At 40.2% G+C, this 23,544-nt stretch overlaps 2 protein-coding genes across 2 annotated transcripts; one reads left to right on the top strand and one right to left on the bottom strand.

The window, feature by feature from the left end:
* Window positions 1-886: 886 nt before the first annotated feature.
* On the top strand, window positions 887-6,907 carry LOC112775355 (nitrate regulatory gene2 protein). The gene is made up of 4 exons (XM_025818928.3): window positions 887-2,463; window positions 2,787-2,971; window positions 4,095-4,318; window positions 5,900-6,907. The coding sequence occupies exons 1-4, from the start codon at window positions 1,140-1,142 to the stop codon at window positions 6,678-6,680; spliced, it is 2,514 nt and encodes an 837-aa protein (XP_025674713.1). The 5' UTR covers window positions 887-1,139; the 3' UTR covers window positions 6,681-6,907.
* An 11,035-nt stretch (window positions 6,908-17,942) lies between these two features.
* Window positions 17,943-22,148, bottom strand: LOC112775635 (serine/threonine-protein kinase D6PK). The gene is made up of 3 exons (XM_025819408.3): window positions 21,865-22,148; window positions 19,537-20,986; window positions 17,943-19,082 (listed from the first exon to the last, which is right to left on the bottom strand). The coding sequence occupies exons 2-3, from the start codon at window positions 20,946-20,948 to the stop codon at window positions 18,200-18,202; spliced, it is 2,295 nt and encodes a 764-aa protein (XP_025675193.1). The 5' UTR covers window positions 20,949-20,986; window positions 21,865-22,148; the 3' UTR covers window positions 17,943-18,199.
* Between the last annotated feature and the right edge of the window lie 1,396 nt (window positions 22,149-23,544).

Genomic DNA, 23,544 nt, shown 5'->3' with positions numbered 1-23,544 from the left:
AATTGGATTAAGATTCTCAATAATAAAAAAAGTTGGTAAAGTGATAATCAATTTTAAATTAAAATAATAAGATACATATTTTATTGAAGTTATAAATTTATTGATAATTAAATTTTTACTTTATTATTTTATCAAATTCTTAATTTTAGAATATCTAAATTCAAACAAATTAGTTTCTAAAACTAATTAACAAAACAGTGAAAGCTGAACACAGCTAATTTGGTGATCTGTTGGTTAATGTAATGTAAAATGGCACCAGGCTCGCTGGAGACGAAGATTAGCCGGTCGAGGATGCAATAACTTGGTAATTCGTTTTGCAGCGGTTTGAAAGCGCCTTCACCACCATGAAGGCGCTGGTTGAGTCAAGCAAGTAGACTCTTAAGTTATATTGCTCCAAAATTGGAAGTGTTTTTTAGAGATACTTTTATGATGGTCTTCTGGTCAAATTCAATTTGCTACATTCTCTAAGTTATAAGTGTTTTAAAATGGTTTTAAATTTATTTTGGGTAAATAGTTTAATTATTTTTTTTAAATAATTTAAATAATAATATTTATATTAAAAATAGTTTATAAATAAATTATTTTATATTTAATTTTTTAATTTTTAAAATATTTATTTTAAAAAATATAATAAAAAAATTTTTACTATAAAAAAATTATTTTTTATTATAAAAAAATAATTTTTTAACTTTTTATAAATATTTAAATAAATTTTTAAAAAATTACAATTTAATTTTAAAATTATACTAAATATTAATAATATTATTTTTTATAAATTAAAGTCTCAAAAAAAAAAAAAAACTTTCTAAGCTTTCTAACCGGGCTGTTAATTTGCTGTCCAATAGAAAAAGGTCTTAATTTGTAATTTAAAAGTCCTTTGGTCTTTGGATGCAAACAAAAGAGAAGAAAAAATGAAAGGAAAAAGTGGGAAAGAGACTGACGCTACCTGAGAGACTGTACTGTACTGCACCCGCAAAGACCAGCTTCAACCACACCACAACTTCTTCTTCTTCTTCTTCTTCGTCGTTTCAAAACCCTTCAAAAGCTTTATTCTTCAAACATCTGATACCACATGAAACCGCGTTTTTTCTTTCTTACATATCCGTATATATACCGAGAATACGTACTGTGCTAAAAGCATGGGTTGTACGGCGTCGAAGCTGGACAGCGAGGAGACCGTTCGGCGCTGCAAGGAGCGCCGCCGCCTCATGAAAGAGGCTGTGCTTGCGCGTCACCACCTCGCTGCCGCTCACTCCGACTACTGCCGTTCCCTCCGCCTCACCGGTGATGCCCTCTGCACCTTCGCCGCCGGTGAACCCCTCTCCGTCTCCGATAACACCCCCGCCGTATTCATCAACCCAATGAGCACTAAAATAACCCCAAAACCCCAACCACCACCACCGCAACCACAACCACAACCACAACCGCCACCACAACCACCATCTCCCTCCGCCACCATAACGAGCTCCAAACTCCCTCCCAACCTCACTCCCCGTACCACCACTGCCGCCGTTACCACGACGACCAAGCGCCGCCGCAAGCCACCGCCGAAGCTTCCACACATACTCTCAGAATCAAGCCCATGTTCAACTCCTAGAAGCCAATCATCTAATTTCCCGAACACGTTCTTCCCCACAGCTTACTCTACCTACTCAACTTCACCTTCTCAAGAATCTTCTGTTTGGAACTGGGATAACTTTTACCCTCCCCCTTCTCCTCCTGGTTCCGAATATTTCCGCTCCAAACAGAATCAGAATCAGAATCTTGACCAGAATCGGAATATTCCCAATCACGCTCCACTAGCACTGGATTCAGAAGATTCCGACTCGGAGTCGTTAGAGTCTGAATCAGAATACAACTACTTCCACTCTGAGCCGCAACAGAATCTCAACAAAACTAAAAGTGTTCGTTCTATGCAACAGAATCAGTTGGAAACTGAGGGTTTTGATACTGAGAGATCAGAATACAGTTATTTACGAAGAAAACCCGAAGCAAGACCCGAACCAGAACCTGGTTACCGTTTCCGTGAGGAGTTCACTGAGGCGGAGCGAGAGGAGGTTCAGTGCAGCGACTGGGGTGACCGTTACAGCGACGGGAGCTCTTCGGAGGAGGGAAATGATCTGCGGTCGTCGGTGAGAGCGGAGTCCGTCGCCGGCGTTGGCGGAGGTGGTGGTGCTGTCAAGACTCCGGTTCCTCCGGCGGCGGTGGCAGCGGGGAAGGTGGACGAGAAGCGCCGTGTTGGTGAGGGTGGAGACACGACGTCGGAGAGTTACCGGAGTGCGGCGGCGGAGGCGGAGGAGGCGGTGGGAGTGAAGAAGGTGGTGGTGAGGCACAAGGACCTGAAGGAGATTGTTGAAGCAATTAGGGATTACTTCGAGAAAGCGGCAGGCGCCGGAGACCAGCTGTCGGAGATGCTGGAGATCAGTAAGGAGCAGCTTGATCGGAGTTTCAAGCAATTGAAGAGTGAGTTTCTTAACTTGGAATTTTCGTGTTTGGTTGAGTTAACCCGTTGCATGCACTTGGAATTCAGACAAATTCATGCTCATTCATTTTTTGGTTTACTTAGGAACAAATTACTGAGAATCATTCTTCTGAAATTTCAATCTTCAAGTATTTTCATTTTTCTATTCAATTTTCCTGTGGTTGCAACTTAATTACGTGAATTAATGAGATATTAGATATAAGTTACATCACCCTACTATCTCACCGTTGAATGAATGCTGTATTCTTTATTTATAGACGTTAAGATAATTGATATGATGATGAATTGATGATTTCGAATGCAGAAACTGTGTATCACTCAACCAGTTTATTTAGCAACCTGAGCTCAAATTGGACCTCAAAACCGCCATTGGTGGTTAAGTACCGGCTCGATCCCAGTTCACTTGCTGGACCAGGCGGTTCAAAGAGTTTGTGTTCCACTTTGGAAAGGCTTCTGGCTTGGGAGAAGAAGCTCTATCAGGAGGTTAAGGTAAAATTTCTTAGCTCACTTTTGGGGTTATTTTGGTTATTTCACAAATATTGTTTACTTTTTCCTATAAAAATTACTATTACTTTTTGGGACAATAAAAAGGTGCAGATAAATAAAATGATGCTACACAGCTCAATAGCTCTTGTATTTGACTGTGTTTGGGGTGGAAAGTGGAAACTAGTGGGAAGATATATCTTATTTTTCTTTTGCTTATCCTTGCTGTTGCAGTGACCATATTTAATGATATTCTGATTTTGGACGGTATCTTTCGGTGCATTTGACCAACTATGACTGCATTGTTTACTGTGTCTATGTTAGTTGTTAAATGACTGAGGTGACCCTACCTCTTTGGCCCTTTCTAGCCAATGCTATTGCCAAGGGACCCAACTAAGCAAACTGTTTTATGCACGAAAAATATTTTCATACTCTTGTATTGTGTAGCACATATAAAATGCTTTAGGGTCGTTCACAATCACTTGTTCTATTTTATAATATAAAGAATAAAAGATAAGAGGAGAGTGGTCATGGATGTTAACTGAACATGCATTAAATTTATTTCAAGAGTAGGCATATATTTCTCACAAGGAAGTTGGAATAGTGACAATGCCAGTTGTTAGCTATGAGCCTATGACTTCTATCAATGAGATTATGTTATCAGACAAAAATAATTGGTTATAAAATCTACTAGATATATGTTTATTTAAAAATTTATGCATGTAACTTCCTTTAAATTTTTCTTATAACAGTGAACAGTATGACAGGACCTTGATTCATAATCCATTTTTGCTTTGTATGGAGCAAGTTGTTTATTTTTTTGGATATTGTTCCTCCATATCCTATCAGCTAAATGAACAATTTGTATATGATTTCAAAATTTTTGTTTAATTGATTTCATTCAGCTGAGAGCATTTGTGTGTATATTTTCATTCATGTGTGTATATATTACTTGCCAAAAGGTGGAGAGAAAACAATTGTAAAGAATTTCAGTGTGTGAAGTAGGGTGGTTCTGTTGCATTTGTTTTCTGCTAGAACTATGCAGTTTAGAAACTTTTTAGTGCTGATGCATACTGTAAATTTGCTTGCATTTGCAAACTGAAGAAGGATTAACTATTCTTGTATGTAGGCAAGAGAAGGTGTGAAGATTGAGCACGAAAAGAAATTGTCAGCTCTGCAGAGTCGAGAATGCAAAGGGGGCGATGAAACGAAGATAGACAAAACTAAAGCTTCCATAACAAGGTTGCAATCACTGATTGTCGTCACATCTCAGGCTGTGTCTACCACCTCAACTGCCATTAATGGCCTCAGGGACTCTGATCTTGTTCCTCAGCTTGTTGAGCTTTGTCATGGGTACATCTCTTAACTCTGCAATTTTACATTTTTGAGATGACATTTGCATAGTCAAGTTCATAATAAAGCCCTAATGAAGCACAAGAATAGAACAGTAACTTCTAGTAAAATAAGTAAAATAAAAGGGAATGGAGGAGGTACTTTTCAAATAGACAAGGTCACAAGGACTATGAGTTATGGGGTTCTTCAATCCAGGACAACAATTAAAGCATATGGGAGCACATTGAATTGCTTTTGTACTGTGGTATAAATGAACGAACTTTACTAAATTTGTGGGGCCCCCTAAGTTTTTCTACTAAATGAAAGGTAGAATTAGTGATCTTCTTTTCAGTTAAGAGCCTACACTTGTCGTTTGCATCTCTGTTTGAATTAAATTAACATTTGAGAATTCATTATCAAAGGCACTCATATTATGTTTTATCCATTGCCAAATTGAAATAATTTTGTGGCTATAACAAGATTCTAACTTCTGACAGTAAATTACACTAACATCCAATGAGATTAGGTGATATATTACACACGGTATCCCTTGATCTGTCATATTTACGTTGACCTTATTCCTTGATTCCTAGAGGAGTGTGAGGGCGTTGAGCTAAAAGAACTTCAACCCTGAACTACTGGATCTTAGTTCTTCTTATTATTATTCTCAGTGTAATCATAATGAGGGATCTAATCAGAAGCTAATGTAAAACATGCTAGCCTAAGTCACATAATTTTAGTTGTGGTAGCTGAAAGAATTATGAGTTGAGCTATTCACTGATCTTTTATGCCACTTGCTTCCTTTGTGTATTCTGTGTAGGTGCAAGTACCTCCTTGTACTATACTATCCAATTAATGCCTACCATTTGTAATTAGACCTTGGACCACTACTGCACTTGTCATGTTTGAATTTTAGGTCCCATTTAAGAAAATATCACTTTCTCCTGGAGTTGGATATATTAAAGTAATCTGATGAAATTATGGCATAACCCATTCCCATATAGTTTATTTTTGTCTTAAGCTATTTGATTGGTTTTGGTGGGCCAGAAATTGTTTTAAAATAAATTAGTTTCTTGTTACTAACCATCCATTTTGCTTAATTATTTCCGAATCATTAGACATGTCAATTTCACAATAATTTATGAAATTGGAGGATTTTATATTTATATAAACAGGATTGCATGATTCTTGGTAAAAGATCTTGAGGCAATTTGCCATGCTGTAATGTTAGGAACTCAGATAGAGAAGTAATTTGATCGAATTAACCCCCTGTGAAAGTTAACTAATACACCAGTTCTTGCCCTTGTTATCTCTTCCCAATAGTTTTATTCTCTCTCTAGCAATTGGTAACAAGGATAAATAATTCAACTTTAAGTTAAAGGTTCTGTGATGCTTCAGTTCTTTTATAAGTTGAGTTGGCTATATTTTACATTTGGCTCATCTCTGCACATGTTTTCTTCTTTTACTATAAAAACCACTGAGGGCTGCAAACTCAGCTTATATGAGCAAGATACCACTCTTTACCTTATCATTTTACTCTATTGATTATTTGAGTGCCTTCTCACATTTTTTTTCCTTATATTTGTGATATATTAATTGTAGTGTAATGTACATGTGGAAATCAATGCACCAGTACCATGAAATTCAAAGCAACATTGTGCAGCAAGTCCGTGGCCTTGTGAATCGATCATCCAGAGGTCACTCGACATCTGAACTGCACAGGCAGGCAACTCGGGATCTTGAATCGGCCGTGACAGCTTGGCATGCCAGTTTTTGCCGCCTTGTTAAATTTCAACGCGACTTCATCCTTTCTCTACATGGCTGGTTCAAGCTAAACCTTATTCCTGTCAATAATGACAACAAAAATACAGAACCATCTGATGTGTTCACCTTTTGTGATGAATGGAAGCTTGCTCTTGACCGGGTCCCAGACACGGTTGCGTCCGAGGCCATCAAAAGCTTCATCAATGTTGTCCATGTAATATATGTCAAGCAATCTGAAGAGCTCAAGAGTAAAAAGCGAACCGATACAGCATCCAAGGCTCTTGAGAAAAAATCTTCGTCTCTAAGAAACATAGAGAAGAAGTTTTACAACTCATATTCTACAGTAGGAATCAGCATCCCCAACTCTCTGCCCGATGACGGACCTGGCTTGGATGCTAGAGACCCGCTCGCCGAGAAGAAACAAGAGCTAGCGGCCTGCCAGAGGCATGTGGAAGACGAAATGGTAAGGCATTCGAAGGCCGTGGAGGTGACGAGAGCCATGACACTCAACAATCTTCAGACAGGTTTGCCTGGAGTTTTTCAGGCATTGTCAAGTTTTTCTTCCTTATTCACTGAGATTCTTGAGTCAGTTTGTGCCCGTTCATATGCCATCAAGTAGGTAATTTATTTCTGTTCTGGTGGGAGTTATGTTGTGCATAAGAGCAAGGATTTTTTTTGGCTGCAGGCTCTTAGTGCTATTATTACTTGCTATTTTGAAATGTAAATAGGAAGAATTTTTGTGGCAACGTATCTATATTTTTATGGTAAAGTGAACTGTTTTTCTGGTAAAGGTTCAACATAGGAAAGGAAATTATGGTTGAATGGAAGGAATTTATTTTTCTTTAATCAAGTTTTGAGTCTTCATGCCTTGTTTTAGAACTTTGGGCTAGTTGTTCTATATCATCGAGGTGCTTATTATAAAGCTCTGAAATATTAATATTCGATCATAGATACTTTGGTTGTGTACCAAAGAATGATAAAGGTTCAATTTATTTGGGCATAATTTTAATTTGTATTAACTATTAAGAAATAGTTTTGCGTCCTATAGCGTGCTGCTTGTAACAATTGTTTTTAACATCCAATTTCTTTGAAACTCTTGTTCAAGAATCCTGTTGTGAATGACGATTTATATTCATTCAGAAAAATGACATTAATATAACTAATTTCAATTTATGACGATGGTGCAATATTTTAATGTTTTTAATTTTATTTCGGTAAAAATATTCTTTTACAAGACTATTTTAGGGTGTGGAAGTGAGCAGTTAACTCGTGAAGTGGTTTGAATTTAGCTTGTTAATAGTTTTTATAAATTATGTAAGTTTGAGAGTCAAAGATCGAGCCTAAAATTTTAGGTTAAATGAATTGAGTTTAAGTTTGAATAGGCTTGTTTAATTGGCTATTGGTAATTATATAGCATAAAAGAAAATTAGTTAAAAAGTTTTACAATCTTTATTTATGTTTGGATAGAATAATTTGAAGGGCGAAAAATGATGGGATAAGTTGTCATTTTCAATATAGAACTCCTCCATTTAAGAACGTTTTGAACAAAATAAAGTATTGCCAATTGTTAGATGGGTAACCGGAGATTATTGGGTTGGATTAGTTTGGCTGGTCCAATCGTCGGAATGAGGAAGTATCTAAGCGGATTGATGATCCAAGGCCCCCGTCCAACTTCGGTATGAGAAAATGGGGGGTGGTACCTGCAAAGACACTCCGATGCCAAAGTCAGCAAAGGGAGCAAAACAGGTCTAGAGAGTATTGGGCTTCTGAGATACCTGAGAAGTGTCAGTGTATTTATAGTGGTGAACCCATAACCACCGTTGGTGTAGTTCCGTTATTTATGGGGGATAACCGTCCCTTTATCTTAGGGAGGTTGAGATATGGCTCCAGGAAGTGGGTAGAGAGATTTTAGGGGCAGTTACTCATTTGGATGGGTGTTTATCTGCCAGCTAATCTTCATCCCGACTTCTTTAGAGCAAGTCGTGGTAGGGACCGACTTCGTGGGGCGAAGGTCGGTGTAGGGCGAGGCTCAATCCTTTGGATTGGGCCTTTCGTTTAGACCTGGGCCTTATCATTGGGCCAGGGTATGAACAGTGCCCCTACTCGAGCCCAATTTCTTGTAGGACTTGGGTTCGAGTATTCTACTCGGGGTCGTAGCCGACTTGTTGGAGGACCGACGTGATGGTTAGGAACCGACGTGACTTTTCGTGACTTTTGATTTTCACAGTTACATCTAATCAAACGTCGCGTCCATTAGAGGTTTGCGTAGGGGTTGTCTTGGTAACGGTGCACCCATTAATGACTGCGTCCATTTTTACCATTATGCCCCTAACGTGTTTATAAATACTTTCCTTCTCTTTCGTTGCTTCGTTTCTGCGATTTTTCAAATTTTCTTCTCATCCGTTCGTGGAGCATTCCTCGTTTGAAAACTTTCATTTTCCTCTACCTTATTTCTAGGCAAAGGTTAGTCTTTTTCTCCTTGTCTCTTTTATGAAATGCTTCTGTTTGCATGCCTTTACTTTAGAGAGAGGAGTTGACTTCGTAGGCTTTTTGTTTGATTCCGTATCCCCTTAGAGACCCTGTTCGTGATCTTTTTCCCTTTTTCCTTTGTAGGTTTCGCTAATCCTTTTTAGGAAAAGAAAAATGACTTCCATAGAAACTCTTGCTCGGTGGGTCGATGTCACGGTCTTAGAAGAGGAACCTCTGGTTGATACTGATTTTATCACTGACCTTCGCACTCGTCACCTGCTCTGCACCTCTGATGAGGATGAGCCAAAGTATGAACTGCTTCCCCCGGGTCCGGAAGACCGGGTTTGCTTTGGGAGGGCTTCAGAGGCAGCCCCTCATTTCTTTTATATGTACGAGAGCATGATCACACGCCTGGGCGTTTTTCTCCCTTTCTCTGCTTTTGAGATTGCTGTTTTACGTCACTGCCGTGTTGCACCTACCCAGCTTCACCCCAATTCCTGGGGTTTTCTGAAAATTTATCAGTTTATCAGCCATGCCTTGGAATTTCCAACTTCTTTGAGGATTTTTTTTCTTTCTTTTCCACATGACCAAGCCCTTCAGTGGGCAGAATAATAAGCAACAATGGGTATCCTTCCGAGCTATACAAGGTCGGAGGGTCTTTACCCTTTTTGATGAATCTTTCCATGACTTCAAAAATTATTTTTTCAAAGTTCAAGCCGTAGAGGGTCACCACCCCTTTTTCTTGGATGAGAATTCTTCTCCTCACTTTCCCTTGTACTGGTTAGAGGCTTCCCCCTGTGAGAAATATGGTTTGGAGGATCTGGATGAGGTGGAGGCAGCCATTGTAGGGTTCCTCCGAGAAGTATGGGGGAGGGCCCCATATCTGGATACCAAAAAATTTCTCCAGGGGTCGTCGTCTTTTGTCCAGACACAACTAGGTAGCTTTTATCTACTTTGTTTCCGACTTGTTTCTACCGACTTGAAGTTCACCGACTTGTTTTACTAATTGTTTTCTTTTACAGAGATGGCGAGGAAGAATTCCAATGAGTCTTACCAGAGAGTCCAGGAGGCCAAGGCGAGGTCTCGCGCCAGAACCGGTGGTGCCAGGGTAACTAGCTCTCCTCTTCCTCTTCCTCCCCCTTCTTCCCGAAATTTGGGGACTCCTTCTCAATCCATTGTTATCTCCTCTTCGGCTTCTTCTCAGCCGTCCCCTCCTCCCCGACCTTCCCCTGAGCCAGAGAAGAAGAAGCGCAAGGCTTTAGAGTCTGGCTCTTCTTTTGAAGGTGAGGCTAAGGTGGATGCTCCTGCATTTATCCGAAAATTCATCTACCCCATACCCGTATAGGTATGGATGATGTTTCTATTCGAAACCATCTCACTATTCTGGCTGAGGAGAGCATCAGGGTGGCGGGGATATGTACCAAGTTCCTCGATATTTTTGAGAAGACTCATCTTAGCTCTCTGGGTTCAACCTCTAGGGTTGAAGAGTTGGAGGGAAGGCTTCTCATATATCAGGAACATGAGAAGGAGTTGAAGAAGGAGGTCGCCAAATTGAAGGAGGAGAGGGATGACCTCCGAGAGAAGGAGAGCAAGTTACAAGCCCTATGTAACATGGAGGAGGGCTTGAGAAAGAAGGCGCAGGAAAGTTATCAGAGTTTATTTGAGGACCTTGTGGCTGTAAGGAGGGATTTGTTGAACTCTCGGACTGCCTACGCCGAGTTGGAGGACTCTATTGCTGAGGGGGCCGAGGAGGCCTGGAGGATTTTTAAGGAGCAGGTCGGAGTCCTTGCTCCCGACCTGGATCTCTCTCCTTTGGATCCTGACAAGTTCGTTATTGATGGTGCCATAGTTTATCCCCCAGCTCCCGAGGTCGTCACCGAGTCAGATTTGAAGACTCGGGGGCAGAGAATAATTGAGTCCCCTCCTCGTCAAAAGGATGTTCCGAGTTCCTCAAGACCTCACGGCACCTCTTCTCCGACTCCTATGGACACTTCTCTCCCTGGTCCTGATGGTGCTCCGACTTCTCTTCCCGACTCTGGTGGTGATCCGACTACTCCCTTTGGTCCTGGTGGTGATGCTCTTTAAAAATTTGTTATTTGTTGGCTATATGGGGGCCCGGCCTATGGGTCCCCCCTTTTTAAACTCTTTATATTTGTGGTGATAGTACGTTGACATTTGTTTTGGCCTTTTATGGCCGTAAACAAAAATATTTATAATTGCCCCCTTTTTTTTTTATAAGGGTTTTATTTAACAAAAAATACCCTTTTTGGTATAAGGGTTTCAGCTACCTTTTTGTGTGCATGCTTTTCTGATTTTGCTTTTTCGAAGTCCCCTTGATCTTTTCTGAAAACCTTTTCTTTGGCTTGTCTGTCTTTCTGAGCCTTTTCGCTTTTAAGGACTTTAGGACAACTTTTAAGCTTTTTCTAGGTTTTTTCGATCCTTTTTTGTTATTCCTTATACTCAACTTTGTTTTATTGAGTTTTTATGACTTAGGTTATTTTTGCGATGCGTTCTCTTTTCTACTTGGTTTTTCATTTCGACTTATGAGTCGGAATGTTTTCGAGTATCTCACGATCAACTTTTATAACCTCTTTACACCGACTTGTACCTCGTCGTTTTATCCTGACGACCATCTAGGTCGGTTCATGGGATTTTCACGTTTTGTCGAGCTTAAGTCGGTGCGTTTCGTAGAAAAGTAAACGAGAAGGAATTTATAAGAGATATTGTAAAAAAGATCTTTATTTCTTTGGGAAGGTACTTTACGGCTACTAAGGGTTTAATGATCTATTCCCCCCTAGCCTCTACTATGATGCCTCGTTAAAAACCCTTCTTCAGAAAAAACCCTTTAATTTTTGGGAAAAAATCATGAAGTTGGGAAAAGAGTACATCAGGGAGTAGAGTTCGCTTTTAGCTATAGTACCTTTTCATGTTACAAGCATGCCACGACCTTGGTAGCTCGGTGCCGTTTAAGTCGGTCACCTTGTAATAACCTTTTCCTAAGACTTCGCTAACTTTGTAGGGTCCTTTCCAATTGGCAGCGAGTTTTCCTTCCCCCGATTTGTTGACTCCTATGTCGTTTCTGATCAAGACCAGATCGTTTAGTGCGAAACTTCTTCGAATGACTTTCTTGTTGTACCTGGTAGCCATCCTTTGCTTCAGCGCTGCTTCTCTTATCTGGGCTTGTTCTCGGACTTCGGGGAGCAATTCAAGCTCTTCTTTGTGCCCCTGTATGTTCCTGATTTCATCATGGATAATCACTCTTGGGCTTCGCTCACTGATTTCCACTGGTATCATAGCTTCTACCCCATAGACAAGTCGGAAGGGTGTTTCTCCAGTGGCAGATTGGGGTGTCGTCCGATAAGCCCACAACACTTGGGGGAGCTCCTCTGTCCAGGCTCCTTTTGCATCTTGTAGTCTTTTCTTTAGCCATGCCAGTATGACTTTGTTGGCTGCCTCGGCTTGTCCATTTGCTTGTGGGTGTTCCACCGAGGTGAACTGGTGTTTGATTTTCATACTGGCCACTAGGCTTCTAAAGGTAGAGTCGGTGAACTGAGTTCCGTTGTCTGTAGTAATGGAATAAGGTATCCCATACCTTGTGATGATATTTTTGTAGAGGAACCTCCTACTTCTTTGGGCTGTGATGGTGGCCAATGGTTCTGCTTCTATCCACTTTGTGAAGTAATCTATTCCCACGATCAAGTATTTGACTTGTCCTGGCGCCTGGAGAAAAGGACCTAACAAATCCATTCTCCATTTTGCGAAGGGCCATGGAGAAGTTATACTAATGAGCTCCTCGGGGGGAGCCACATGGAAATTTGCATGCATTTGGCAAGGTTGGCATTTTTTCACAAATTCAGTGGCATCTTTCTGCAAGGTTGGCCAGTAGAATCCAGCTCGGAATACTTTTCTGGCTAGCGACCTGGCTCCGAGATGGTTTGCGCAGATCCCATTGTGGACCTCCTTTAGCACTTCAGTGGTCCTTGAGGTCGGTACGCACTTCAACAATGGCGTTGATATTCCTCTTTTATAAAGGATATTTTTCACCAGAGTGTAATATTGTGCTTCCCTCCGGATTTTCTTGGCCTCTTTTTCCTCTTTGGGGAGGATGTCGAATTTTAGGTATTCGATCAGAGGATTCATCCATCCGAGATTTAGCCCGGATACCTCAAGGACATCTTGTTTGCCCTCTGCTTTCACTATAGAGGGCTCTTGGAGAGTTTCCTGTATCAGGCTTCTATTATTCCCTCTTGGCTTAGTACTTGCTAATTTGGAGAGGGCGTCTGCTCTGCTATTGAGATCCCGAGTTATATGCTTAACCTCGGTTTCAGCAAAGTGCCCGAGGTACTCCAGAGTTTTTTCTAGGTATCTCTTCATGTTTGGGTCTTTGGCCTGATACTCTCCATTTATCTGGGAGGTCACCACCTGAGAGTCTGTATATCATCACCTTTGTTGCACCGACTTCTTTGGCCAGCTTCAATCCTGCAATCAGGGCTTCATATTATGTCTGATTATTTGAAGCTGGGAATTCAAATTTGAGGGATACCTCTATTTGAGTTCCCCTTTCGTCGGCCAGTATTATGCATGCACCACTTCCTGTCTTGTTTGAGGATCCATCTACATAAAGTTTCCATGTAGTTGGCTTTTCCTCTCGATCTCCCGCGTATTCTGCTATGAAGTCGGTGAGGCATTGGGCTTTGATTGCTGTCCGAGTTTCATACTTCAAGTCGAACTCGGAGAGCTCTATTTCCCATTGAACCATTTTCCCGGCAACATCCGTCTTTTGGAGGATTTGCTTCATGGGTTGGTTCGTCCGGACTTTTATTGTATGTGCTTGAAAGTAAGGCCGTAGCCTTCGTGAGGCTATTACTAAGGAGTAGGCAAACTTTTCTAGTTTGTGGTACCTTAGCTCGGGGTCCTGTAGAACTTTGCTGATGAAATAAACTGGATACTGTCTGACCTCGTCCTCCCTTATCAGGGCTGATGCGACAGCTTTGTTTGCTACGGACAAATAAAGGACGAGATCCTCCCCGACTAGAGGTCGGGTTAGTATTGGTGGTTGGCTCAAGAACCTTTTGAACTCCTGGAATTCTCCTTCGCATTCTGGAGTCCATTCGAACTGGCATCCCTTTCTTAATAAAGAAAACAGTGGAAGGGATTTTAGTGCCGATCCTGCCAAAAATCTAGAGAGGGCTGCAAGTCGGCCATTCAGTTGCTGAACTTCTCTTAAGCAAGTCGGACTATTCATTTCCAGGATAGCTTTACACTTATCGGGATTTGCTTCAATCCCTCTCTGTGTTAGCATGAATCCTAGGAATTTTCCGGTCTTCACCGCGAAGGTACACTTTGCGGGATTTAGCCTCATCCCGTGTAACCTTATGGTGTCGAATACTTGCGAGAGGTCTGCCAAGAGGTCGGCTTCTTCCTTGGTTTTTACTAGCATGTCGTCTACATAGACTTCCATTAAGCTCCCAAGGTGGGAAGCAAACACCTTGTTCATCAGCTTTTGGTATGTGGCCCCTACATTTTTTAATCCAAATGGCATGACCACGTAGCAAAAATTTGCTCTGGGCGTGATGAATGATGTTTTCTCCTGGTCTGACTCATACATTGGGATTTGGTTATATCCCGAGTAGGCATCCATGAACGACAAGTATTGATATCCCGAGCTAGAGTCTACTAGGGTATCAATACTCGGGAGTGGATAAGGGTCTTTGGGACATGCCTTATTTAAGTCGGTGTAGTCAACACACATCCTCCAATTGCCGTTTTGCTTCTTGACTAGCACTACATTTGCTAGCCATGTTGGATATTTAACTTCTCTAATGAAGCCGGCTTCTAGGAGTGCCTGAACTTGCTCTTCCACCACTAGGGCTCGTTCCGGGCCGAGCTTGCGCCTTCTCTGTTGTACAGGCCGGGATCCCGGATGTACCGAGAGCTTGTGGGACATGAGCTCGGGGTCTATCCCGGGCATGTCGGAAGCCTTCCAGGCGAAGAAGTCGGAATTGTCTCTTAGGAGCTTAGTCAACCCTTGCTTCAAGGTTTCCCCTAGGTTGGCTCCTATGCTGGTATTCTTCCCTTCCTCTTCGCCGACCTGTATTTCTTCAGTTTTTCCTCCTGGTTGTGGTCGTAGCTCTTCTTTGGCCCTTGCACCACCGAGCTCTATGGTGTGAACCTCTTTGCCTTTTTCCTTCAGGTTCAGGCTTTCATTGTAGCACTTTCTTGCCAACTTCTGGTCTCCCCGCACTGTTGCTATTCCCGCAGGTGTCGGAAATTTCATGCAAAGATGGGGGGTAGACACCACCGCTCCGAGTTGATTCAGGGTAGCTCTGCCGATTAGGGCATTGTACGCTGACCCCACGTCGATGACTATGAAGTCTATGCTCAAAGTTTTGGATTTTTTCCCCTTTCCAAAGGTAGTGTGGAGGGGTAGAAATCCTAGTGGTTTTATTGGCGTGTCGCCTAGCCCGTACAAGGTGTCGGGGTAGACTCTTAACTCCTTTTCATCCAACCCTAGTTTGTCAAATGCAGGTTTGAAAAGGATGTCTGCCGAACTTACTTGATCTACTAGGGTTCTGTGGAGATGGGCATTGGCTAGGATCATGGTTATTACTACTGGATCGTCGTGTCCAGGGATTACTCCTTGCCCATCTTCCTTTGTAAATGAGATGGTAGGGAGGTCGGGTGATTCATTTCCGACTTGGTAGACTCGCTTGAGGTGTCTTTTGCGAGCGGACTTGGTGAGTCCCCCTCCCGCGAATCCGCCTGAGATCATATGTATATGTCTCTCCGGAGTCTGCGGTGGTGGGTCTCTTCTATCCGCATCGTCTCGCTTTCTCTTCCCATGATTGTCCGACCTTTCTATGAGATATCTGTCAAGTCGGCCTTCTCTGGCCAACTTTTCTATCACATTTTTAAGGTCGTAACAATCGTTTGTTAAGTGACCATATATTTTATGGTACTCACAGTAGTCGCTGCGACTCCCCCTTTTTTATTTTTAATGGGCCTGGGAGGTGGCAGCCTTTCAGTATTGCAAATTTCTCTGTATACGTCCACTATAGAAATCTTTAGAGGAGTATAAGAGTGATATTTCCTGGGTCTGTCGGGACCGAGGTCTTCTTTCTTCTTGGGCTCCCTCTCCCTCTCTTTTATCGAGGGAAGGTGCCCAGGTCGCCAACTCGACTCTCTTAGTCTGGCATTTTTCTCCATGTTGATGTACTTTTCGGCTCTTTCTTGTACATCACTCAGGGAGGTGGGGTGCCTTTTTGATATGGACTGTGAAAAGGAACCTTCTCTGAGTCCATTTACCAGCTCCATAATGACTGTCTCGGTGGGCAGGTCTTGAATCTCTAAGAATGCTTTGTTGAACCTTTCCATATATTCTCGTAGAGGTTCTCCGACCTCCTGCTTTATTCCCAGGAGGCTTGGTGCATGCTTTACTTTATCTTTCTGAATGGAGAACCTCATTAGAAACTTCCTCGAGAGGTCCTCGAAGCTGGTGACCGACCTTGGAGGGAGACTATCGAACCACTTCATCGCTGCTTTCGATAAGGTGGTCGGAAAAGCTTTACAGCGCGTTGCGTCAGAAGCATCAGCCAGATACATCCGACTTTTAAAGTTGCTTAAATGATGCTTCGGATCGGTGGTTCCGTCATAGAGGTCCATATCGGGGCTTTTGAAGTTCCTTGGAACTTTTGCCCTCATTATGTCCTCACTAAAAGGGTCCTCCCCTCCTGGGGGCGACTCTTCTCGCTCGTCACGGGAGTTTCGACCTCTGAGGGAGGATTCTAACTTTAAGAGTTTTTTCTCTAACTCTTTTCGTCGATCCATCTCCTCTCTTAGGTGCTTTTCTATCTCCCTTTGTCGCTCTCGTTCCTGCTCCAGCTGTTCCAAGTGACTTTGGTGGACATGGACTAGCCCCATTAGTTCAGTCGCGTGGGGTGGTCCATCCTTTTCTGATTCACGCCCCTCCGAGAAATTTGTCTTCGGATTTTTAAATCCAGAGGTTCCTTCCCTGTGTTGGTCGTTGGTTTCCTGGTGGAGGGTCAGGTCTGCGTCGTTGTTTCCGGTATCCAGATTCTCTTGTTCGGAATCCGACGCTACATGACCATCTTCAGGGGATACATCCGCCATTACTGGCTGATCTCTCGGGTCCCCGGCAACGGCGCCAATGTTACGATGGGTAACCGGAGATTATTGGGTTGGATTAGTTTGGCTGACCCAATCGTCGGAATGAGAAAGTATCCAAGCGGATTGATGATCCAAGGCCCCCGTCCGACTTTGGTATGAGAAAATGGGGGGTGGTACCTGCAAAGACACTCCGATGCCAAAGTCAGCAAAGGGAGCAAAACAGGTCTAGAGAGTATTGGGCTTCTGAGATACCTGAGAAGTGTCAGTGTATTTATAGTGGTGAACCCATAACCACCGTTGGTGTAGTTCCGTTATTTATGGGGGATAACCGTCCCTTTATCTTAGGGAGGTTGAAATATGGCTCCAGGAAGTGGGTAGAGAGATTTTAGGGACAATTACTCATTTGGATGGGTGTTTATCTGCCAGCTAATCTTCATCCCGACTTCTTTAGAGCAAGTCGTGGTAGGGACCAACTTCGTGGGGCGAAGGTCGGTGTAAGGCGAGGCTCAATCCTTTGGATTGGGCCTTTCGTTTGGACCTGGGCCTTATCATTGGGCCAGGGTATGGACACCAATAATCTCTTATTTATTTATTTATTTTTTAAAAAAGCTTTGTAAGTCTTCAATTTCAAAATGAAAATCACCAACCTTTTTCTCCCAAACTGAGCCAACTTTAAGGCCAATCAATATCATTTTTGCAGCTTTCAGAAACCATCATTATGCTAGGACCAAAAATTATAAGAGAAACCCATTATATGATCATGAAAGAAAAATAGACAGAAATAGTGGAGAGATGAGCAAGTGATGATATAGAAATAGTGGAGAGATGAGTAAGTGATGATATAGCTATAAGGACAGCATTATGCTTCAGTTATTTTTTTTTTTTCTCCAATGTAAAAACCCCACCAAGGTGCAAGCTTAGTTTTTTGGATGACCAAAATATGAAAACCAACTAAAAGGTAGTCATAATCATAATATTCTTAAAATGGAAAGCATTTGGGAACAGTGGTCCTATTGTCCTTTCTTGCTTTGATTAAATGCTCTTTCACCTGAACAATGAACATTCATTAACCGATTCCACATCATGTATTTGTTGTCTTTTATTAATGTGAAAAATAGAGTACTTGCTTTCCTTGGAGTAAAGTTTTAGATTGAAGTATATAATGCTTGAAGAGTTTCATTTTTTTTCCTTATCTTTGGTCTATAAGCATCCTATTTAATTGCCATAATAGCATACAACAAATGCCATCATCTACACCTAATATCAGAAAGAGTGACCAAAAATGTAATAAGTAAAATAGGATTCATGATTTTCCTCAGGAGCACTTAATCCTGTATTGCAACACTAAATTATGGATTATCCATAAGAACTCAGGTATCAAATAAGGAGATCAATCCTACCCTAAACTTGAGGTATCATATTTCCAACTGAAATGGAATCTTACCATAAGGCAAGTAAGCTCAAATTACAAGGTAACACTAGGAAGCTCTGGTGAACATAACTTATAATGCTGACAATAAAAAGCAGATTGAAGAATCCACACTAAAAGAACTCAAAGTCCAGAAATTTACCCTCAGGTCTCATCTCAGTTCCTACCATCCTCTTACTAGTGCTGCTAACTGCAGCAGCAGCAGCAGCAGCAGTATTATCAATGGGTGCAAACTTCGGTGGCGGCTCAGTTTCCACTGGTCTTGGCACTTCTGGCGGCGTGCTGCACCTAATCAATGCCCAGTTCACACCTTCAAAGAAGGGGTGCTGCTTGATCTCGGTTGCGCCTCTTTTAACTCCAAGACGATTCTGCGGCTCCTTCACCAGCAATCCTCGGATCAGATCCCTGCTGGCATAACTAGTTGCTGGCGATTCGGGAAACCTGAGCTGCTGGCCTACTACATTGAAGAGTGTAGCTCTGTTTCCTGATCCTTTGAAAGGAGTTTTGCCATATAATAGCTCATGCAAGAATATTCCAAATGTCCACCAATCAACTGCACTGCCATGACCTTCTCCTTTAATGATCTCGGGGGCAAGGTATTCGTGGGTCCCAACAAAGGACATAGACCGAGCTTGAGTTGGCTCGGCTACAAGCTCTGGCATTGTACTGGACGGCAAACCAGGCTCGACTCTGGGTTTCCGTGACTTTTTGTTTTTCTGAGGGAAGAGTCTAGGAATGAAACATGCAGGTTGGATGCATGCTGATGATGGTTCAATACAAACAGGTTGGACACAAAATGCACCACCTCGTTTAGGATCACCATCAGAAGTTCTAATAAGAGTTGGAGAAAAGGTGCATCTAAGGGAGAGATCAAAATCGGATAGCATTATGTGACCATCATCCCGGACCAAGACATTTTCAGGTTTAAGGTCCCTATATACAACTCCAAGCATGTGAAGATATTCAAGAGCAAGCAACACCTCCGCGGCATAAAAGCTACATCAAGAGAATAGGACAATGTAAATCATTACACATTCATACATTCATAGAGAGCAACATACCAATTTTTTATCTCATATATAGAGAATCAAAAAAATAATGATGAGCATTATACAAAGTATTCAACCTTCAACCACAGCCAGAGCACAGGATAATATATCAAAGAAGTAGATATAAATATACAATATTTCCATCTATCCAGTAAATAGAAGCATAATATTGTCGATTGCTACATGTGGCCAATGAATTCAAATAGTTTAAGGAACATTTTGCAACATCATTTCAGATTAAAGAAATGTAACTCTTCATGTCATTGAATGATAACTATATGCGCATAAACACAAATACACAGAAATGTTGATCACTCTATTACAAAGAGGATCTCCATGACGAAAATCAATTAACAAAGAGCTTAAAGGAAAAAAATTTGACTGGGTAATATAACACATACCGTGCAGCATATTCTGAGAAATGTTTCCCAGGTTGGCGCTGCCTTAAAGTGTGTAAATCACCGCCAGGACAGTATTCCATCACCAAACAGGAGAATCTGTCAGTCTCAAAATGTGTATACAAAGTTGGTAGAAATGGATGATCCAGCAACTGCAGTATCTCCCTCTCTGTCTGTGCTCTAGTGAGCTTCTTTCTGACTGCTAGGGACGCTTTATCCATAACTTTCATCGCAAAATAACAGCGTGTTCCACTCAGCTCCGAGAGATACACACTTCCAATATCTCCGCAGCCAAGTCGTTTGAGTAACCTGAAGTGACTCATGCCTAGAATTCCATCCCTTAATCGGATGGCAAGGATAGCATTCCACCTAGGATCATTTCCTTTGTGAGGCTTATTGGCACTACCAGTGATGTTGCTCCAGTTGCTGTCATCACTAAGGCCGCTGCTATCACTTGGCCGACTAGCACTAGTTTTCGCACTCTCCAGTGAATCCCCCCTTATACTCCCTTTAGTACTATCACAGTTTCTGTCTAAACTAAGCATGCCATCACTAGTCATTGCGTCACTCCGATATGTACTTGCACAACTATTAACGATGCTCATTGCTCTGACAATGCCGGTGCTATCAATGCTGCTAAGTGGACTCACATTGCCACTAGGAGGCAAAGAAGCATCCCAAACACATTCCTTTTCCTCAGAATCTGCAGGGAGTATAGAGTTCTCGGTATTCTGTGATTCTCGAGGACCCCAAATTGGTGAGGATACATGTCTCATGTCATTAAATTCTTCAACAAGACTTTCTTCAGGGGATACAACAGCTGGGCTTGGTTTCTTTGCAGGAACATGAATTGAGAGATCTTCTATGAAAGGACCCTTCATGGACATGCTCTTCATTAAGCATCTAGCCTCAGCTTTGCCTTGACCTATTGGTACATAGACCGTTCTCATAAGATCTGTATCAACAGGTTCCGGGGGATGACTGGCACCGGCAAATGAACTAGAACCACTGTCCTCCAATGAATCACTGCTTCTCTTCAATGAGTCAAAATCAAGCACCAGTTCTTCTGGTTCTAGTAAAGAGGCCTTTCCTTTCCACATTCCAGGGGGTGCCGGGGCAAAACAGAGAGATTCTTCAGAGCTCCGAGATTCGAATACCATATCATCTCTTTCCAAAAAGAATCGTGCATTTGACAACTGAGCCACTTCTCTGATGGAAGCCAGACGCATAGCAGGCATATCCCTGGCTTTTGACAACTGATTCACTTCTCTTCCATAGTTCACACGAACACTTACAACCTCCGGCCCATTTCGTCTCTGACCAGCCTCCTTTGCTGCAGCCATGTGTGCATTTGATACCTCCACCAGTGTAGGCAAGGTCCGTGGAGGTGCCTTCAGCTCTGCAACCCTCTCCATATCCCAATATCACATAAAGAACTGTAATTATAAAGATGCTGCAAATAGATTAAAAAAAAAAAGGTTCAATCAATGTTAGGTTCACATACTTAACTTGGAATAATAAATAAAAAATTATCAGCAAACAAGATGATGAACACAACATAAAAATCCTCAACAAGCCAACAAAAGGAACAGGGAATCCTACTTTGCTTTCTTAGAAGAGAGCTGCTAAAAGCAAAACCACCATCACAAACTAAGTCAGCATACACAAATAGAAAATCCAATAGCTTGAACTTAAAGATCATTAACAGAGACTTGTGTGAAAATCCATTTCAAAATTCACATTACTGATACTCTGAAACAGCACCTGAATATATTGGAACAAAATTACAAAGTTCATTCATATCTGATTATCAGAAAACTCATTTGAATTAATTCACGAGGGAAACAGATAGACACAGCAAAAAGAAACAGTTGAATACAATCTGTATCTTACTCAGATTCCCTAAAATGCTAAAACAAAACACCTAAGAAATGAAATCCCAACATGGACGGTATCAATAAAAGCTTAGCAAATTAGGAAACTAATTTTCAATTTTATTTTTATTCTCAAAAAAAAAAAAAAAGAACTAAATCCTTCAAACACTTGCTACATTTGCCATAAAAAACCAACTTGAATAAAATTTAAAAAAAAAAAGTTTAACCGCCAAACGTTATGCGTTCATAGAAACATCAACACAAACTTAAAAAAAAAAAAGAAACGGTAACAACAAAAGAAAATGTGGAAATGTGCCAAAACGAAGAACAGTGTTCTACATTTTCCCTTCAATTTCTACTGCTTTAATAGAAAAAACAAAAACACAGAGAGAATCTGAAATTGCGTAAAATTAAAACATGAAGAAAATGAGAGATCTAGGTAGGAAGGGATACAAACCCAGCATTAAAGTGAAGAAGAAGAGAAGCAAAACCACGCGCAACGGGTTTGTTTTGTTTGTGTTATGGTAGTGTTAATAACAAGACTCTCACACTCGAGAATGAATCAAATCAAATCAGAATCAGAATCAGAAAATGAACGAATGAACAAAATGGATGGAGAAGCATTCCCTTTCTTCTTTATTTTTGTTTGAGTGAAGAGAGTGAAGGCTCTTCTCTTCTCTGCTCTGCAACTAAAGTCATAGTTATGGTTCCAGCTTTTGCTTTTTTATTTTTATTTCTTTTATTTATTTATTTATTTATTTATTTATTTTATATTTTTCTTGTTGCTTGTTTGTTTGCTTTGGAATATCCTCAGACAAAAATCAATTTACATAAATACTCTAAAATTTTTGGATTCTTCAACTTTATTTGGTTTTTTTACCATATTTCTTAATCAGTCATATTAAAAATTAATTTATAGTAGATCGAATTTTTATTCAAAAATTTGTTATTAGTCAATAAATTATTACGAATTTCACATTTATTTTAACAGATTAAAAAATTAATCATTAGATCAACTCAATTTGATTGGATATGATTGAAAAAAAAAATCCTTAATATATTAAGCTGAATTTTATTTTTATCACTCTCAAGTTAAAATTTTGATTTTTTTTTTTTTTATACAACAACAATGAAATTTGAACTTAAAATTTTATGCATACTGCATAAAGGTTTCACCTCTGTTCACTACTTGTTTATGTTACAAAAGTTAGCTAATTTAAAAGTTTTTTTTTTTTTTTTTTGACTGGTAGCTAAAGTAAAAGTTTTACCATATAGTAAAATTACTTATTGGAGAGGCTATAAATTTTTGTAATTTGTATTTGCATATTATATAAATAAAGAATATGAAATGGTGTAACAGGTTGGTTTAACTTTTTGCTTTTTGTGCCTAGAATTTTAGGTGTGATACCTCATACCTAAATTTATCGTTGGAGCATTATTTATATATTTTTTTTTATTAGCAAATTTACAAGTAATGTCTAAGAGGTGTAAAATTGCTTTTAATGAAAATTTTTAAAAAATTATTTATTCACAAATCATGATCAAATATTTACATTTATCAATTTTTAATTAAGGTCGTTAAAAAATACTATTTTCTTTACATATAGTCATCGATATCGTATCAAACTGCAGAAATTACAACAGTATTATTGTTATAATTTTAGTTGTTTATTTTAATAAAATTTATTTTTTTCAGTTTTACATATTTTAAAAATATATTTATGTATAATTCATACTAATTTACAGAAAGAAAAAGTTTAAGAGAAATTCATATAAATAGTAAAATAGTAGCTATAATGTCTAAAAATGATGTCTAATATATAAAAAAAATTAAGAATTAATATTTAATTTAAAAATATTATAATTTCTAAATATTTAAACTTTATTACAAAAGAAAAATAATAAAAAAATTAAACACATTGGCCAAATAGTAAAGCCTCAAAATATATCCTATAAAACAATAAAACTGTGGATTCTTTAAGTTCTATAAACACATTTTAGTGGAGTAACCAATATAAAATTTACAATTTTTTATATAAATCCAAACAAAATTAAAAAAAAAAAAGGAGGAAAATGAAAAGGGAAAAAAGAGCAAGAGGTGGGGTCAATGATAAGGAAGAGGGGGTTTGTGGGACCC

Source organism: Arachis hypogaea, chromosome 19 (assembly GCF_003086295.3).
Source record: "Arachis hypogaea cultivar Tifrunner chromosome 19, arahy.Tifrunner.gnm2.J5K5, whole genome shotgun sequence".
Classification (NCBI taxonomy): Eukaryota; Viridiplantae; Streptophyta; class Magnoliopsida; order Fabales; family Fabaceae; genus Arachis; species Arachis hypogaea.
This window is presented reverse-complemented; position numbering and strand designations above follow the sequence as displayed.

What these genes read in the sequence shown, in the direction of transcription:
- LOC112775355 (XM_025818928.3), top strand. Translation starts at nt 1,140, where the DNA reads ATGGGTTGTACGGCGTCGAAGCTGGACAGCGAGGAGACCGTTCGGCGC. An exon ending in GAGTTTCAAGCAATTGAAGA is followed by an intron (nt 2,464 to 2,786) that starts GTGAGTTTCTTA and finishes TTTCGAATGCAG; the next exon opens with AAACTGTGTATCACTCAACC. An exon ending in CTTGTTGAGCTTTGTCATGG is followed by an intron (nt 4,319 to 5,899) that starts GTACATCTCTTA and finishes TATTAATTGTAG; the next exon opens with TGTAATGTACATGTGGAAAT.
- LOC112775635 (XM_025819408.3), bottom strand. Translation starts at nt 20,948, where the DNA reads ATGGAGAGGGTTGCAGAGCTGAAGGCACCTCCACGGACCTTGCCTACA. An exon ending in TTCTCAGAATATGCTGCACG is followed by an intron (nt 19,083 to 19,536) that starts GTATGTGTTATA and finishes CTCTTGATGTAG; the next exon opens with CTTTTATGCCGCGGAGGTGT.